The following is a 20,553-nucleotide window of genomic DNA, read 5'->3' as shown; positions in this document are numbered from 1 at the left end:
AAAGTAAGTACAGCGTATTTTGTATGGATCTAAGTGTTCTAATCAAGCTTGAACGCGTAGGAAACACGGTCAGTGATTTAAGCGTAGTTTTTGACTCGAAGTCAACATTTTACTCACATAATAGGTAGGTATAGAATCGCCTTGTTGTAAATCACAAAACATTCTTGTATTTGTTATTTGTTAAACGTGTTTGTGCTCAGTATAATTTAGTTATACCTATTCGTTAAGTCTATAATGTGAGATCCACATAAGTATGTTTTTTTATTTTATTGGATATTTATTAAAAATTGATCACTTTTCGCTTGATTATTCTTCAGTTTTCATTTCTTTCCTTCACCAAACTAATAACTATTTTTTTCTAAACGATCATGTTTTTTGCTGTAATTTAAAAACGAATAACTTTAGATATTTGAAAATTCCAAAAAAATATTTGGATTATTACAGCATGACAAAATTTTCAAATTTTTTTAACTCATTATAAGTTATTTTTAAAAATGTCAAATTATCAATTTTTTTAGTTATTTTTTTTTTATTAATGTCGATAAAAATTTATTTGCTGGGTTAATGTTTTTGAGAATTCAATATAAGATTTTTGATAACTTTAATTTTATAAACGTATTAAAAATATTTATGCACAATTGTTATTTTTATGTATTGAAGTTAGCATTTTGATGAAATTCATCAAAATTGCAAAAAATGAATAACAATTTTGTAATTAGAGATCCTTAAATTTTTTTTTTTATATTTAAGTTATAAATATTTAATACAATATTTCTTATAAGTAGTTCATACTAAAACCATAAAATTTAAAAAATATATTAAGGCAATTATTTTTTATAGTAATTTTAAGTTCAAATTTGGACGAAGTTGCTTATTTAAATGATAAATAACAATGTTAATATTTTTGTTATAATTTAAAAATATTCGTGGAAACTTAAAGTTTTACGTATATTATATTATTGTCATAAGTTTTAGTTAATGTAACGGCATTTTTTAAAATTTATTCTAAGGTAATATTTATTTTTATTTATGAATCTATTTTTGCTGTTGTGCAGTGCTTACAAAATATAAAATTAAATATTGAGTTATATAAATTTTTGTAGTATACCTAGTATTAACGTAGGTATATTTTTATAATAATTTAATGCTACATTATCCAAGAAAAAATTGTATTAATCTACCATAATACTAAAAGTAAAATAAATTGCTTTAATAGTAGTTATATTAAAAAAAAAAAAAAACCACTTCATGAAATATTATACTTAGTGGTATTATAGGATGACAGTCCATTTTTGCTCAGGATCGTTTTTTGTATACAATTATACAATGATACATCATTGAATCTAAACATAATACACTTAAGTACTTATCGTTAATCGCGACTACTTAGCAAGACTTATACGTATAAGTTATAATAATGATTAGTGACCCACTGGTCACTTGACACCTAATGTACAGCAGAGCGGTACTCTCTAGTTCATCTTTTTTCCTCTGTTATTTTGAAAAACACTAGGTATTTTGAACTCTTTAAAGTACGAACTAGATTCAATTTGCTGTCCAAAACCACCCTCAAAATTGAAAATTCTGAGCATTATTTCGACTATTTATTGTGTATTACAAGTACAAAGAAAAAAAAAACACACATACATCATGGTGAAATCAGTATATTTATTGTTCTGGTTAGAACCTAAAGCATTGTAAACTCAATACATTCATTGTTCTGCTTAAAATTTAAAATTAATTTCCTTGTACACTGTAAAATTTACTGTTATAAGTACTTATAACTCATTACATGATACATTACCTCTAACTAAATTGTTTATTATATTTCATATTTAATAATTATATTTTAATTTATGGAGTACCTATATATAGTTGCTACCTTCGAAATTTTATTAATATTATAGATATAGGTACGCAGTTCTTTAACAACAGTGTTAGACATTGTCCCATTATCCAATATCCACAATATGCATATTATCATTGAGTATATATAGTATATAATATACTCAACGATATTATACACCTCAAGAATAGATTATGTAGGTAGTTTCTAAACTATAATATAGTATTAAATGCTATTCAAGTTTCACACGTTGAACGTAGAAATATATCTGACTCAATCGAGAAAGGTATTTGAAAAATAGATTACTTTTAAGACACACCTAGGTGTGTTGTAGCCTGTAAGTTGTTGACGTCATTGATCAAACGAAAAAATAAATGTTTCAACAATTAACGATAGAACGGTTTGTATAATTATATTTTTATACGTTGATAAAAACGTTTTTATAAAACAATAGATCTGTCAAAAAAGTGTTATAATTAAACTGTACTTAATGTATACCTACTTAACTATTTGTAAATAGGTACCTACTACAATAACATATAGTATGACTTACCTACCTACTCATTATACGCTGTTACTATGATAATGTAATGATTTATTTTTAATTGCAATTTAAATTAAATTTCTTTGAACTCTAAATTACAATGGATATATTTTATATTATATTCATATTCAATAGTTGTGCGGTTAAAGATTGTATCATATAACTGAATGTTGTATAGTTGTAAAATTTATGAAAGTATATTAAAAACGTATACATTATGTCTCATTTATTAATATTTTCTGTAAAAATTTAAAATAGTGAACTTAAAAGTTAATAAATTAATAGAAATACATAGAACTACATATGATCTACTTATTATAAATATAGTATACACGTTTTGTAGAAATGAATATGAATTTTACGATTTGTATATGAATTTATTATTATTGTACCTATATCTAATCTATAGCCATTTAATATTATATGGTAATTGGTAAAATTATGCAGTTAAATAATACAATTTTGACGTTTATGTCATTAACCAAAAATCGACTAATGTTGAGCTTGTGAGTAGTTTTAACTAATATGGACAATTGCAAATATATAGTTTATCAGAGTAGGTACTTAAAAAGCGAGTTATTGGCCATATATATAGGTACCTAATACATAAAAAGTTTTTAATTTTTTTACTTTTTGGAATGAAAAATCATATTTTTAATTTTTCGATTTTTACTTTTATGTATCGAAGTATGTATTATTTAGCTGTATACTTACTCTAAAAAATATATTTAGTTTAAGAATTAGAAATTAAAAACGTAGGTAAATTGACATAAAAAAAATAAATAAAAATATTTTCAAAAAGTCTGAACTGTTCAAAATAACGATCCACGTGTACGCTTAAAATGGGTCGTCTCGAATACTTTGTCTAAATATTCTATTCGGCGGTGTTCACTGTTCTCCGCAATTCCTCATACATTGTATAATATATATTATATTATATTATATATATATATATATGATCGGAAACGACAGAATTTGAAAACGTATACGACATTAATATTGTATCAGGTATACCTACACCGTCATCATAACGCACCGCTGTAATGTATTTAAAGATTTGCATAAAACACGAAGGTTTTCAACGTATAACGATCCGAGCTCGTTATACCATACGGGGCTGGCGCACAATTCTGTAGGTACGCGTATTTGCTAATATTATATACGTAGATATCTACCTCACACGCGCTCGGTGATTGCACTAATGACGTTAATGTGTCTATCTATCTACCTACTTACGTGTACGCTGCAGCACGCGTTATTCGCCGAGCTGCACTACAACTGCGGTGCACGGGTTTTACGAGACAATATTATTCAATATTATTCAACAATAATAACGCGCGTCGACGTAGACAATTCGATTTCCGGATGCGCAAAATCAAATAATTAGTCATTGCAGACATTAAAGAAACAACAACGTGATTATTGTATTATATTCAGAGCTCGAATCGGAAGGTGGGTGCGGAACTTCTTTACTGTTTTATTTTGTCATTTGCGTATCCCAGCTATGATTTCTTAATGGAACGGGAAGGGAGGGATGGCGTAATCTAATGCCCATATTCATTTTTCATCGAATATGGTTTTAATGTACAATTATTGTAATTAAAATTTGTTGAAAAATGTAATGAGTACATGTTATAGTTCTTAGTTTATTTTTCCGGATATAGTTTCATTGTGTTATACAATTATTGCGTAAAGTGACGATTAATTATTGTAATAGTTGAATATTTGGGTAAAAATAAATTCACGTGTTTATCAATATTAATTTGCAAGTATTTGTAAAATAGAAATGTATAGATTATTCAAAAAAGTCTAGTGATGATTGAGGGCCTATAAAGCCCCCTCCCTGTGGGTCTTTATTAAATTATTTTGCGTTTGGAACGCAAATTTTAAACAGTCGGATTGAGCTCCTCTACTTAATTTTTCCCAATTCGACCACTGATCATTTCATGTCTAGCGCGGTCGACTTCGGCGCCATATATATGCATAGGTACCAGTTATATGACGTATACCATGTAGATACAGCAGGTAAAGTTTGCTGCGGTGTGCAGACTGCCGCGCGTCAAACGAATCGTAATAATAATTACTAGTCAGGTAATAAAAATAACAATAATAATAATTATTATAATAAATAATTTATTCGTGTGTGTACACGCAAGCACGTGGGCGTTGCGCGTTATAAATAAAATACATATACATATTATTATATTACGGGTAATGATGATGATGATAATAATAATAATTAAAAATGGCTAAAATGTTGTGTTCCGCGGTAACACGACGTGATGACGACGTGTGGAGGTGGCATTTGGCGGCGACGGAGGTCTGTCGTCGTCGCCGTCGCCGCCGTCGTTTGTTCCGCATATAGGCGGTACGCCGCGACGTGTCGATGTCGGCCCCGCACACTCCTGCCGCCGCGAAACGATTGCGTTATCCTACCGTGTGCAGCCGCGCCCGTCATTACCGGCGCCTCCTCGCCGGCGCCGGTGCGGCGTACGGCGAGTAGTCGACCGCCGCCCCGGCCGACTTGGCGTGACCGGCGTACGAACCGTAAGCTCCGTACGACTCGGTGGGCGACGTGTGCCACGGCGTCTCGACGATCTTGTACGACGGCGGCTGGCTCTCCCGGTTCTTCTTCAGCGTCATGACGAACTGCGCGATCTGTATGAGCACGCTGATCAGGCTCAGCCCGACGCTCTTGAACGCGAACACGTGCCCGATGACGGCCATCAGGGTGTTGAGCATCATTTTCACGTAGCTCAAGCCCACGTGCATGGCCTCCATCTTGTTCTTGTTACCGCCCCTCTTGACCCTGGCAGCTGAAAGCAACACGCGGTTCGGGGCGTTATTAATTATTATGGAATAATATCGAATAGGTGTCGATTACAATATATCATATTGTATTATAATATAGGTAGGTACTCGTAAGGCGTAAGATATTATATAGCAGGGGTGGCCAACATGCAGAATACTGTTCGCGGGCCACTTGGACAAATACGACATATACGATACCAAGAGCCAAAACATTTATAGACACGTTTTACACGATTTGATATTTTTTTTACGATCTACTACAGCCTAAAAAATTAAAATTCATAATAATATCAGGTAAATTTTGATTTCATAAACAAGACGCGAGCCGCAAGTAGGCCACCCGTGTTATACTCGTATATATCGGGGGCGGTCAAACAGTCGATCGCAAACGATTTCAAAGTCAATCGTGTTAGAATTTATTTTAGGCTATGCACACGAAAATTAATTATGGTGGAATAGTAATTTGATATTAAAATAAACTTTTTTATCGAAGTCGATCGCCTCAAAGGTGAAGTATATTTTTAGAAGATCTCGGCCAAAAAAAGTTTGGCTATCCACTATATATATAGTGTTGTGGCGCGCGATAGTATACCTATATAATATAATTATTGTTGATTAAATATAGAGTTGGGATTTTTCTAATGTTTTGAAATGTTGGTCCGTAAGAATATATAAAATGTGTTTTGGGTGATAGTGATTGTTTTAAAGTACCTAATTTTTTTGTTATATTTTTTGATAAAATTTACCTTAAATGCATTTTTAGGGTATTTTTTTTAGTTTTTTGAGCATTTTTCACAATTTGTTCATAAAATGAACGAAAACTGTTGCGATTAACAAGAGATGACTTTCGGCAAACTTTTGACGGTATGAATTATTATTCATTATTATATAGCACGACAAGTTATTGTCGATAACAATTTTTTTTTTTTGAATTATTATTTTAGAATGAACGATTAAGAAAATAGAATTATAACAGACTAAACAAGTAACAACGAATAATACGATAAAAAAAATAAAAAAAAAATAAAAAAAAATATACTACATTTCAAATTTTTAATGTATAATAAATATAATTTAAATGCATTTTTTGTGTTTTTAAGTCATTTTTGAATTTTTTAAGGGCATTTTTTGAGATTTTTTCGGGCATTAAAATCCCAGCCTTACAGTGATTAATATAATAATATCTATACGCGTTATGTTATTACCGCAGGTCGCGATCGTAGTTAAGGATAGGGGAGGGGGTCGTCTAGGAATATCGAATCCTGCAAAGGGTTCTCAAACGCTCTTCTCCTACCACTCTAATTCGCTCTTTTTCTCGCTCGTAACAATCAATATGCACGTATTATATTAAAGGCACGTGATGTTACATTTTTGTGATGACAATTCGTTGTATGGTACTCTCATTACGCTGCAGTGGCAACGATGTATGGCTTATACAAGAGTGAACGAGATGAACGGTTCGTCCATCTCTCTCAATCGGAAGAGGGCGTGTACAACATTACAGCGTCGAGGCAACTGGGATATGCGAATAAAATATAGAAACGAAATAAGTGATACATCCCAACAATACCACGATATTATTAATGATTAGAATTAAAAAAAAAAAAAAAAAACAAACGGTTTAAGATCGTTAAAGACGGGGGCACGCTGTAGTGGTCGGCATAGAGTTGTGGTGATTTTGTGTTGGATCTCATACGTGAAAAAAAAGTAGTTGGCCCCACCACTGGACTAAATGTAGGTATATAGTAAGTTGTACCTATCTAGAAAAGTATTCCACGACAATTATATTCGTATCCGTATGTATATTATTTCATGTCTATTGTGTATAAATCTACTTTGTATGTTATGTAATTAGTACGTGCAATTTAAATTTATCTCGTGATCTATGTATTATATTATGGACAATTAAACATGTCACATGTCACATTATAGATTGTTAAATTAAGTAATTATTGACTATTTACATACCTAACTACTATAATTGTACATCAGTACACGTTATAATACAGATTACAGTAAGTACTATATATATATTAACTGACTACTATAATTTAGGTATAAGTGGTATAACAATGGCACAGAATAATCAGAACGGACACTTTTTGAGTTTAACACGAGCTTTTATGGGGAGGGGGGAGCAGATTTGCTTCACCTGTTTGCAAACTGGTACCTGTCGCTATAAAGAAAAATAATTCCCATTAATTTATTTTTCTAGTAATATTTTTCATTGTACGTTCACGAAACTACTTACCAGCGCTAAAGAATAATAACTATGTTCTGTGCTTGCCTACGCAACCCTCATCAGCTATACTCCCGCAAGTAAATTAGTTTAGTTGATGTTTTACTCGTTTTGATTTTTGAATTACTTTCCTTGTCTACCTTTAAGTTGGGCTTACACGAGAGAACTTTACCTATTTACTTATTAACATGCATCGTATAAACCAGCTTTAGTGTCTTGATTTTTGGCGTTTGTGTTCGAATAATGTTTGTGTTGTGACTTTGTACGTGAGCTTTTTTCGAAATTTTTTAAATTAGTATCAATATTGTCCTTTAATATGGAAACACAATTTTTTACAAGTCTTAAAGTGTGAAATACATTTAGACGATCATTGTATTACATATTTTTAGATCGCATATATCTATGAAAAAATCCCCGGAATACAATGTGCACAATGTAGGTTTAATCAAATTTGTTATGATTTTATGATTTATGCAATAAACTTATAACTATGTCACAAATATTTTAGGTAGTATATAATAAATGTATAAATCTACTATTATCATAATTATTGTGAAATATCATAAATATAAATAATTTCTTTACATTTAATTAATTATTTTAAAACGGATGAATAATTTTATAAGAAACAATTTATTAAGTAGGTAACTCTCGTAACGTGATTGTGTTAATCACACGTATATTACCGAGAAAATCATTTAAAATGCACCAAACAATATATTTGATGGACATTTTGTGATAAACATTATTTCCGACTTAATAATAAAATAACAAAAATTATTGCGACGCTGAGTAATTTACCGAAATTGGAATCATTATTTGAAGAATATTATTAAAAATATATATATATATATATATAAAAGAAATTATTGATTTATAAGTTTATGGTAATTTGCATAGATTTGGTTAGTATCTATAGTAATACCTTAATATTTTACTTTCTGAACTGAAGAAATAGAAGTGCAATATTACACTTATTACCACTATACGTAACGTATAGTAGTTATTGTATTTAAATTACAATTTTTTATGGTGCCTCTTAGGATAATTATTTTTATTGAATGACAATTAATTTATGGTAAAGTTTATAAAGCAAGCTTTGGTTAAATTTAATTCTAGAAGGTAATTATCAAACTATGCTTTGATGATAGGTACTTAGTACATGAGTATATTTTTGTAAATATGATTTTTATTCATGTCATCAATAATAATTGATGTATCATCAGCAAAACAGAAAATAGATTAATTACAATTTATAATACAATGCAATAAGTCATTGATATATACAATAAAAAGAAGAGGGCTCAAAATAGAGTACCTAATGGTATCCCATGATTAGAAATCAGATAATCACTTTAACTATCATTTACTTTTACTTGTTAATTGAATGCGGTTTTTTAGAAAACCGCATATTAGATTATTTGCATTACTCTCTTGATACTATATTTTTCTAGCTTGGAATGCTACACTTTAAAATGTAAAGGTGAATTTTAAGACTTTATTTCTATACTAAATTTGTGTTTTGTCAACATTGTATGATTGGTAGAAAGAAAAGTAGCAAATACAACTTTTTTGAATTTTTGTTTACTTATCGTATGTCATCAGATAACATCATAATATATTATAATAACAGTTAAATTATATTTAAAAATAATAAACCTTTTTATCATTACATTTTTTTCAAATAAAGAAAAGATATATTTTTTCCTAAATAAAATTGAAATTAATTTATTCTTGCTTTTGTCATGTTTCTTTATTTTGTTCTGCTTTTTTTTTTACTTTTTTATATTTGTTTTTATTTCCTAGTTCATTGCAGATTATACAAATAACAATGTAAGTTATAACAAAACTATTATTTCTTCTACATACCGTTGAATGTACTGTTTATTTTAATTTATAATCAACGGTTATAGAAATAGGAGCACCAAATGTGAACTTTAATAACGGTTCGGGACTAACCCGGCGGTAAGTATAGGTTTACGCAGTACGTATATACATCACATACGAGTAAGGCAAATGAATAAGTTGTAGTAAGAGAACCTATACAATATAATATTATAGTTTAATGCGCGGTGAAATGATCTCGATTAATAAATCCGATCGAGTGTCTGAGAATGTTTTTAACATTAATTTGTATGTTTAAATAAGTACGTCGTACGCAGGTACCTACGGCGTAGGTATACTGTTGTAATTCAAAAAGAAGAAAAACACTATTTACCTACATGTTTAATGTATGTTAGGAACTCTACTTTGTTAGATAATCATAGTAAGTACTAAATAATAAGGTCAAAAAATAAGGTCGTATAATGTTTTTGGTTATACAGATGTAGAAAAAATGATGTATTTTTATAATGAATTCAAATTCGTAATTGCCGAGTGATTTATATACCTTTATCTTATATACATTAAGTCATCATTATAAAAATTCAGTGCGTATAACGTTATTACATAGAAAATTATGTGATACTACGGGAAATTCGGATAATTATCACGAGTTAGTATTTCAAGGCTCACATTTTACGGTGCATGACCACAGACGGCAAAGAATAGTATAATAATGATGTGTGTTGGAAAAAAAATCTAAAGATACAAACGTTTAAGTAAACACTATATCTAAAACAAACTAAACTGTTCTAGAGATTATTCGATTTATTTGAATTTTCAGTTCTAATAAACTGAGGTTTACAAATTAAACACAACCAATGTTTGCATTTTATATAATTGTGATAAACATAGACGACTACTAAGTACGTATTGCCGAGTATAAGAATTTTTTTATTATTTTTCAATAAAATAATGGTATATTAATTAGTATAATCTAGAACGTTACAGTTACTCGTATTATATGATCTGTAATACTACTATACTAATAATACTAATACTCATTAGCCAGTAACATCTTTTCCACTCGAAACTTGAAGTCTCTATCAAATATTTAATAACTGTTCGGACACACTCGTGTACACCACAATATATAAGTAATATTTGGTTATTAAAAAGCAATACAAATAATAAATAATAATAAAAAAAAACGATAGTTATGATTAGACGTGTCAATCCGTGGCTTATTTATCGAATACATTTGTTCGGGAACTGTTATGGGTAAGTTTGCGTAAAACTAGATAAATGCAAACAATTAGCGTCTAAAACGATCAGAGGCCTGCAACAGTGCTATAGATACAATAATATTACCTGTATGAAAAATATCAGAGGTATCTGCGGTATCTGCGGTTGCTGAATCTCGGGGTGCGATGGTGTCAACAGTGATCGGGTCTAAGTTGTCAGCAACCTCAGATGCTGTTGATCTGATGCTCCTACGTTCTAAAATACCATGGCACGAGCAAATAGCTACAGCCGACAAGACGACAATTATTGATAGTAACTTGTTCATTGTGTATGTCTTGTTTTTGTTGATGACTTAAAAATCTATGAAAAACAAAAAAACAATACAAACAAATTACAATAATATTCAATCGTATAATTTCTAGTGATTCACAATTGGTATAGATTCAGCGCAATCAGCGCGCATACTTTAATATGTTAAAAAATAAATATACATGCAAATAAGTACTAGAAATTGATCGAATCGTAAGCTCAGTGAAAAAAAATCAAGCAGAAAAAGCTTAAAGTTCCAAACCCAAAGTCTATTGGTCTATAGGTTATATCATATATGTTTAATATTTTATAGCAATAGTCTAAAAACAATGTCATGCATGGTGGGATTGGAACGTGTATCGGATTACACGTCAATAATATGCGTATATCAGCAGGTCAACTACATAACATCATGTTTTTTTATCAACAACAAATAGTGTAAATATTATAAAATATCGGATTAAAGATATGTTTTAAACACCAATAAATGAATAATAATCGCTACTACTGTAAATATAGTATTTTAATTTTCTAAATTATTAGAATAATTCGATAAACAATATGTATTATATTATATTAGAAATTAATGCATGTATAATACTAAAGTTATACAGAGAATACGAAAAGTAAATTATTTAGTCAAATATATTTTTAATAATTTAAGATAAAATTGATTAAAATATATTTTGAATGTCGTACACTCTTATACTTATCAATTTTCTAAATCTAACTTTCGTGGATACTCTACATTTTTATGAATATTTAAGTCATAAAAATAAATAATATTAGGCAGGTTAGTACTTGAATATTATTTTAAATATATTAATACAATAGGTACCTATATATTTTATTGAGGTACGATCGTGTCCATTTTATCGATAATTTGTCAAATAATGTTTTTGTTTATTATTTTTTTTAAATAGTTTGTATAGTTAATAATAAATATGGAGTGAAGAACTAAAATCTATAACTTAATAATTCATTGGAATATTTTATATCCAATCCATATACTAAACGCATTTGTTGATAGTTACTGACAGACTAAGGCATTATCGATAAACCTGTCTGCACTTGGATTTGTCAAGCTATTCTGAGTAGATACTTTTACAAAACTGTGTGACTATAGTTATCTTATATTTTATTCAAAAATGAATGTCGTAGAAACTGTTTCTGTTATAGGTTGATTATAATTGGGATTTTTGTGTTTTAAATAGTCTATACATCCAAAAATGATCCGGATATCCGGAATATGAATATTGACTGGATATGGTAACGTACTTTCATGTAGCTAATTCTGCAACTCGTAAAAGGTATTAGGTACTAATCTAATAGATTTCACTCAATTTCTTTTCTTTTTTCTTTTTGTGCATAAAAGAGCTCATTGTGTGTATGTTTTTGCATATTTTAAATTCTTAACACATAAATTAATAAATTCATATACCACTTATGAAGTAATCGGTCGTTTTCAACACATTTTTATATTAATATATTATTCACGACCGGATGATCATGCCCGAGCAGTTAATATTATGAACGTTGATTTACTTTTAAATTTTAATCATATCGTGTGCATCCGTGTGGGCTTAATTTCGAGGATCGTCCTAGTTTGCATAATGATTGTCGTTTGTCTTCGGATCGAACGACAATCGTGAGATCCAAACTCGGGAGTGGAGTTCTACTTATATGATTGTGTGTGTATACGTTTTCGACAGAATTCTATTGTAATCGACGGCGTCTAATATCATGCGGGTGTCCAGTCGCAATGAAACCACAATGTGACGGTCGTGAACAACAGAGATTCGTGGCTGGCACCCGATACTCTCACCGTATATATTATTATAACATACATAGGTAATAGGTATTTGGTACCCATCGCTGACAATCAAATAGTAAATACATGTGAACGCATTTCGACTGTTTAATATGCATGTGCGCGACGATCGGATTTCTAATAACGTAGGTACCCATTGTGTCCGTTAATTATTGTTTCTTTAATCGAAACTCCCGGTGCGGTGGCAATAATGATTTTAAGCCTTAAACGTCATTCCGGTCGCGTTCTAGTCGGAAACCGAATTGTCAATATATCACGCCACTTTGGAATACATCAACACAGTGTTTTGTTGATAGACCGTGTCCGCTTTTAACTACTGCCTACACATCCATTAATAATGATGACGGTGATTCGCCACGAGCTGTGGCAACAAATATGATTATTATTAACATTCGACGAGCGGTTCTAATCGTTATTTTCACGCGACTTTTGTGACGATTTAAAAATTTCAAATCGACCGACGACCACCGATGTATTTTGGTGGCGAGTCGAAACGTTTCCGATACGCGCAAAGTCACACACACACACACACACACACACACACACATATATAATATTCATCGTACGAAATTTCACAAATTAATATTTATTATACGTAGGTCATACACATATCATATAATTATTCGTCTACATACGTATGTGTGCCAACGGATTCGATTTATTATATATTTATTTTGTAGGCACCTATAAGAATAGTTTAGTTTTATACTGCGATCAATGTATTTATAGCAATATTATTATTGTTATGACGTATGCTTTGAATAGCTGTTTAATGAGTGACAAAGACGTATTTTTTAGAATTTCTGATAAACTAGTAATTTACAATCGAGTGGTCTATACATATTATAAACCAGGTCATTCAGTATTGAACTCGAAATCATAACAATTGCAGAACATGACGTTTACAGCATAAACGGTACACAGTGACAGTGTTACGGCATAACACACACACATAAACATATATTTTAATTATCACAACTAAATTATAAGCGCAGACTACTTTGTTGACGTTCAAATTCATTTTTTCTATATATTTTTTTCAAATTCATTCAATTATTTGTGTAAATATTGTATAATATATTAAAAGTTCTTGATTTGCATTTAGCTAAATAACCTATGTAAGATAGTGCTAAAAATAACACATGATTTAAATTTTTTTGTTTTTTCGTGGTTTGCAACACAGATAGATATACCTCTGCCTATACCTAATATAAATGTCATATTTTATGATATATGAGTAGTAGTAGTTATTATATACTTATTATTTTTTTAGAAGTGTCTTCGATTAGACCAAAATGATTTACAGTTCTGAAATTGAAATAATTGATGTAGGATTCAAATGAAAGAACAGTTTAATATGTTGTTACACCGATTATCACATTTTCTATCGATGGACAGTCAATTTCTTTATACCTACTATTAAAAAAAAAAAATCGTTTTTAAAAAGTCATGAATGTCCTTTTAGATTACTCAACGTAAAAGAAAAAAGAAAAACACACTCTACTCGTGTTATTTTGTTAGCATTTTTTTGTACTGTGATGAAAATCTATGATTTGAGCAGCTTTTTTGAAGAGTTCGTATTATTATTTTTATCGAATTATAACTGTCAAAACTCGAGAGACATAAAAGTTTGATCCCAAGGGTAAATATTCGAGCTCCGTTAGAGACGAGTTTAATACTCAAGCAACAGCTAATAAAGGAGTGGTGGTACACAGACTTATATAGTATTCTTTTTCATCACATAAGTCTTGTTAAGCCGAGAACTACTTCTCAACGTCAATTTACTTATGAAAAAGTAATCAAACATTCGAAGAATAATTTTATTCAATTCGAAATTGTTATTAAACAATTATGATTCGAGACATGAACAATTAATTGTATTATTATAATAATATTAATAGTGTTATCGATCTATAGTTTCGTAAAAATGAGAGAACCTATACACTCAGTAATTCCTAATAAATCTTATAAAATGAGATTCTGAATAAACCTAATAAAATAAGTGTTTCCATTAAGCGTGAAATCCACGTTTCCAGTTATATTCATTGAAATTCCACGTAGTAAAACACATAAGACCATATATCTTCGAGAATATATATATATATATATATATATATATATTAACTGAGTTTGACAATGATTTAAGGAAGAGACACGTGAACACTAGTTTGCTATGGTTGATTAAATATGTCATCGGCATTTTGTACATTTAAAAAAATATGTATCTAAAAAAAACTTATTTATATTTCAACTCATCAGACATACTATGGACAAATCATTGTATACGTAGTGTAATAACATTAGCCCCGAAATAAAATACATTCTTCGCATGTACACTATACATTTGATATTATTTATTGTCGTTTACAATAAATTAAATGACTATAATATTTTTGAACGACGTATAACAAGTTTTTAAAACATTTTTAAATTTTTACGATTAGTATTTTTCTGAGAATATTTTTTTATTTATAAAAAATGAAAACAATTTACAATGACTTTAAAAATATAAGCTAATAAGTTAAAATATAAGTTTTTGACTATCAGTCATCGTCGCTGGACAGCACTTACGTTCTTTAATGTCCGTAATATATTATTAACTATGTTATGTTATACAACAATAAAATTGTATACTTTTTAGTTTTTATGGTTGTTATTTTCTTGGTAATCCTCTATATCCTCTATTTGTATAACTAATCATCTTCAAAAAGTCATATTCAAACTGCTATTGTTGTATAGTATATTATTATACTATAGGGTATATAATGAAATTTACATTTGTAGAATAAAATAACAGTTTTAATTTAACAGTATTGTAAATTCAAAAGTACAAGTGTCATGGATAGTGATAAATTCTTTTTAGATTTTTAAATATATACAATATTTTATTGATTTGATAAAATTATATAAGTACCTAAATATATGTGCGATACTTTGATTTTATGATTTTATTTGTTAGAATAAATGTTTTTTCTGACCTTACAGTTTTTTGTTTACATTTTTAATTAAAATATTAGATTACGAGTATATTTATTCTCATTGTATACTTATTGGTTATTAATACATATCGTATCTTAAAATAATTTACTATATTTTTTTTTTTTGGAGAGGGGGGAGAATAATAAATGGTATCTAATTACAATTAATGCGAAATTACTTATTTTGGTTTTTATATGTATTTAATAAAATTAGTTTGTTTATGATGTTTTGTTGATAAAATATTTTTCTAATTTAAAGATTGAATTTCGAAAATGAATCGTGTCTGAATAATAATAGTTTACAAACTTTTTTTTTTTTTTTGAATTTTCAGTCTTTATTTGTAAGTGGTCATTATTTATTTGTTTCGCTAACCTAATAACATTTTCGTTTACCTATAATTTAGTTAGAAAAATATCGGATCCATTAAATATCTGAATTTATATATTTATCAGTAGAAAATGTGATATTTTCCAGAAGTTATATTGTAAGGCAAAAAAAAAAGTAGGTTATCGTTTATCGTTATTCAAATTTTAATATTTGTATTGATAATTGATATTTGTAATGAAATGTTTGATATTAGTAGATTCAATTAGTTTTTGTGTAAAAATTTATAAATAAATCAATAAAAAAAATTGTTGAAACAGAAATATATTGTATCTATTGTAAATAGTTAATAATTCTACCTATAATAATATAAAGGAATAAAGGTATAAATAAATATAGTATGATAAACATAATTAATATTAAAAATTGTTTTGTTGATATATTTAAGTAGATACTAAACATAAGAAGGATTGTTAAAAAATCAAGAATTAATTCAATATTATCATATAAAACTGACATATAATATTTCTTTGAATTATTTATAGATATAATACATTAATATGTTTAGGTACTCTCATAGTTACATGATTCAAATTTGTTAAAATTTAAATTTGGCTTATCATTTATTAATGAAAATTAATTAAGTGTGCTTATATATTTTAATAGAATAAACAAAGTGCAATTTTATACTGATATAATTTTGTAAATAAAGTGTATTATTTAGTATCCTATCTTCATTAGTTTTTTATGGATATTTTAAAGTTTAGGGAAATTTAATACTTTTTCATTACGTTTAAATTTGACATTATTTTTTATTTTTTTCTGCTGAAAAATTATGGATGGCACTTTTACATCTCCACATTTACGCCACATTATTAATTAATTAACTTATTACAAAATTAATTGTGTAGATTGTATATATTTTAACATTTTAAAACAAAAATTTCGGAATAACATATCATGATATTAAAAATTTAAATCTATAGATATTGCGAATTATTATGCTGTATATATCATATAATTATTTAAATAACTATACATATTATGGTACCAAAAATTCAAACATTAATATTATCAATTTATTTTTCCTTAATTTTTTTTCAATATTATCAATAATATAATATATAATTGATTAAAACTTTGGTGACTACATAACGCTATACTTAATAAATTGAAATTTAAAGTTTTATTCATTAAATTGTTAAATTGGTTAAATAGTTCGAAAAATAATAGAAATATAGATAGGTGTAGTAAAAAATAATGTATAGAACAATTTTACAGCGAATTTGAAAATAGTAGTTACAGATTATCATAATCATTATTTATAACTAATAACTATTAGAAAATATCAATAAATAATCAATACTTTTTATTTATAATTAAATTACCGCTATATTTCATTCTGGTGATATTTAATCAATGCGATATATTGGTTTCGCGATATTTAAGTTGCGATATTTTAGTCACGCGATGTTTTACTAGTGATATTTTGTTGGTGGATTAAATTCATGTAGTTCTTAATCACAAATTCACAAACTGTCTAAAATCTGAAGTCGGGTTTTAACAAAAAACTAAAGCCTTCCTTAAACCAAAATACATTTTTAGACTTCTAGGGAAGGCTTTTGTAATATGGATGAACCGTACCACATACCGTTTCAATAACTACCATATCTACGAGCATAAGCGTGCGCACGGGGTATGTAGAATGCAGTGCAAATGCATACCATCTGGAAGATAATTTTAGATGGAAAATAGTCTAAAAATAATAGTTTTTAGAAAAATAAAAAATACAAATTATGTATGTACGATCGATGTTAATTACAGCTTAATTATGTGATAAGAATTGTGAAATTATATTCCTTTCAATTAAAGTAGATATATGTGTGTTTGTTTTTCAAGGTACAAAAAAAAAAAAAAATAAAATGTTGAAAAACCAAACATTTTCTTATGTATCAGTTATAATAATAATAGTAACTATTTATATTTTTAAAACATCGGTATGAGCGTTTAAATTTTTTTTTTATTATTAACTGCAAACCCTGTGCACGCTTATATGTACGAGTATAAGATGTATCATAAGCGATGCTGTGAGTGGTCGCCGTCTGTCCGGCGGCAATTTATATTACCATATATTGTTAAACTATTAATATAATTTATATTAATTTTAATGTTACTGTTCTGAAACATAACATTGAGTATTTCTATAGGTACCTGTGTATGGCTTGGGATTCGTCGATGGCGTGTGTGGACGTGCAGTCAATGGATATTGAACGAAAAACAAAATTCGCAAAAGTCGCGATAAACTGGAAGACGTGCCGCGTAAAAAAGTCGATCGGACAAATGGACGGACGATGACCTGTTCGTTTAACAACAATTTAATACGTAAAATCACAGTAGGAAATCTGTCGAGGAGACTCGGCGACGTCGTGCACGTGTTGTACCGTTGCGTGTCGGGCGAGTGCTGCACGCGTTAGCAAAATGCTCCGGTCGAATGTTTGCCGGTACAGTCCGGTGCCGGGTATTTAATTGATTCCCACCAGACGAATTTGGGGCGGTAGAAGAGTGCGAAAGCCGGTGAAAAGCGAAAAGTAAAAAAAAAAAAAAACAATTCACGCACCGGTTCGCCCGCGTCAACCGCGGCCGAATACCACTACCACGGTCACGGCCGTCCTCCGTACCTCGTACGTATTATTATTATTACACACTATACCGGTTCGTCCGAAGACGCGTCGACACCGACATGCCTAGGACGCAAATATCGCAAATCACTACTATTAGGCACCTATACTTATGACATGTACGCGAGTAACGTTAAACGGTAATAATATTCATCGTAACATCAATAATGATATACGAAAACCACTATGTCAGATGTGTCCACTGTACGATCATAGCCGCGAAAAGCGTTTTAAACTTGTGGCGGGAGGGGATTAGACCGTCGAAGTAATTGCGAAGAGTTGAGACTAATTTCGGAGATCATTGTATTTTACGATATATCATATTTTTACCGGCAGTAGATCAAATGACACACTTTGTGTTAAACCATATGAGTATTTTTATACACGAACCAGAGCCCTTCCTCAATTAATGTCCTTTATTATTGCACATATATACACCAATCGTACCGTCATTCGTCAGTCGCGTAATTACCCAGGACTTTGTTTTTGGGTAGGATACATAATATATATTATTATATTCATTGTTTGAATGAAAATTAGTGTTCACGGTAATTGATAATATCTAGGTAAATCTGATTTAAAAATAATTATGTCGACATCTATTTAATACAGCTTTTTAAAAACATCAATGTTTACGATTTATATTTAATATAAATTTCTTACTTCTAATTAAACTAAATACCGGAAATAATGCAAAGTTGATTTTTCGTCATTTTAATATATTATGTAGGTACAATAAAACCTCTTTATGATAGATTCGCTCGGGGACCTACAAGTGGTTTTTCCATTATAATGGCGTTTTTGTTACAAAGAGACTAAAATATACGGACAAATTATATAGGTTAACGAGACTATTATTATTTTAAGTTGTAAGGGAATTTCTGTCTTATAGGGAAGTCGTTATAAAGAGGTTTTACTGCGTATAAAAATGAACGTTTCTTTTTTATTTTTTTTTATTGTTCTCTATAGATTTAAAAACTACTGGTCCGATTTAAACAAAAGTTATGTCAATAGATTCCTAAAGACTCAGGACGGATTTTTAGATACGTTTTTCTACTCATAAGGTTGTATGTAGAGTGGATTACATATGAATTTTATTTCGGCTCACGTAAGTCGAATATTTTTTTATCTGTTTATAGGATTGCGATTGGTTACAGGTAATTAAATATTTAATATGATTGGGCGTAATTGTTATTACTGTATTATTTTTTGTTCTTAAGGATAATAACTATAATTTTTTATAAATGTAAAAATATAATATATATATTAGATTAAGGTTAATGTACTAAAAAAATACTCGATTGATTTAAAAAAAAAAAAAAAAATAGTCGAAAATATTTCAACTAAAGCAAAACGGATATAAACGATAAATCGATTATAATAGTTATTTATTATTGTACGTATATTATCATTAGTCGGATTACGTCTAAATGATGCGTATTAAAATTCGCAGTTTTCGACCAATTGGTACCAATTTTGCACACATATTATTCGGGATTCCGGACGGAAGTAATACTGGTCACGGTAACATCTATTATATTAAATATTATTATATAAAATATAATACATATAGTTGAGCTAGCTTATAAAATCAAAAATACTTGATCAATTTTGATGGTTAAAGAAAGATTTAGATAATAGATTGAACCAGTTATTTTAGGGATCCTTACCCGTTTGCAATAATGCTTAAATTATAACCGCATATTCGTCTATTTTTACTGTTGTAATTGGTTATACGTAAAAAAAAAAGTTGCATATTAGTTTTTACGTAGTATTTTAATATAATATTCATTACAGTTGGTTGTCTATTTCGATTATATTTATTCTCTGTGGCAACACCGTGTAATGCAGCTAGTAATAAATAATAATTATTACAAAAACAATTTCATGTTCCGTGGTTTAGAGTGAAAGTGATTATTGAAAAAT

The 20,553-nt window shown here is 29.0% G+C and overlaps 1 protein-coding gene across 1 annotated transcript; it reads right to left on the bottom strand.

Moving 5' to 3' along the window:
* Positions 1–4,531: 4,531 nt before the first annotated feature.
* LOC112592057 lies at positions 4,532–18,455 on the bottom strand. Its single transcript, XM_025336029.1, has 3 exons — positions 18,161–18,455; positions 10,633–10,866; positions 4,532–5,206 (listed from the first exon to the last, which is right to left on the bottom strand). Exons 2-3 carry the CDS (start codon positions 10,829–10,831, stop codon positions 4,848–4,850), a joined length of 558 nt encoding a protein of 185 aa, XP_025191814.1. The 5' UTR covers positions 10,832–10,866; positions 18,161–18,455; the 3' UTR covers positions 4,532–4,847.
* Between the last annotated feature and the right edge of the window lie 2,098 nt (positions 18,456–20,553).

Source organism: Melanaphis sacchari, unplaced genomic scaffold (assembly GCF_002803265.2).
Source record: "Melanaphis sacchari strain LSU unplaced genomic scaffold, SCAv2.0 Contig154_pilon_pilon, whole genome shotgun sequence".
Lineage (NCBI taxonomy): Eukaryota > Metazoa > Arthropoda > Insecta > Hemiptera > Aphididae > Melanaphis > Melanaphis sacchari.
Note: the sequence above shows the minus strand (reverse complement) of the source record. Positions and strands in the feature narration are given on the sequence as shown.

Coding starts and splice junctions, on each gene's coding strand:
- LOC112592057 (XM_025336029.1), bottom strand. CDS start 10,831: ATGAACAAGTTACTATCAATAATTGTCGTCTTGTCGGCTGTAGCTATT. Junction 5,207..10,632: donor CTCTGATATTTTTCATACAG/GTAATATTATTG, acceptor TGTTGCTTTCAG/CTGCCAGGGTCAAGAGGGGC.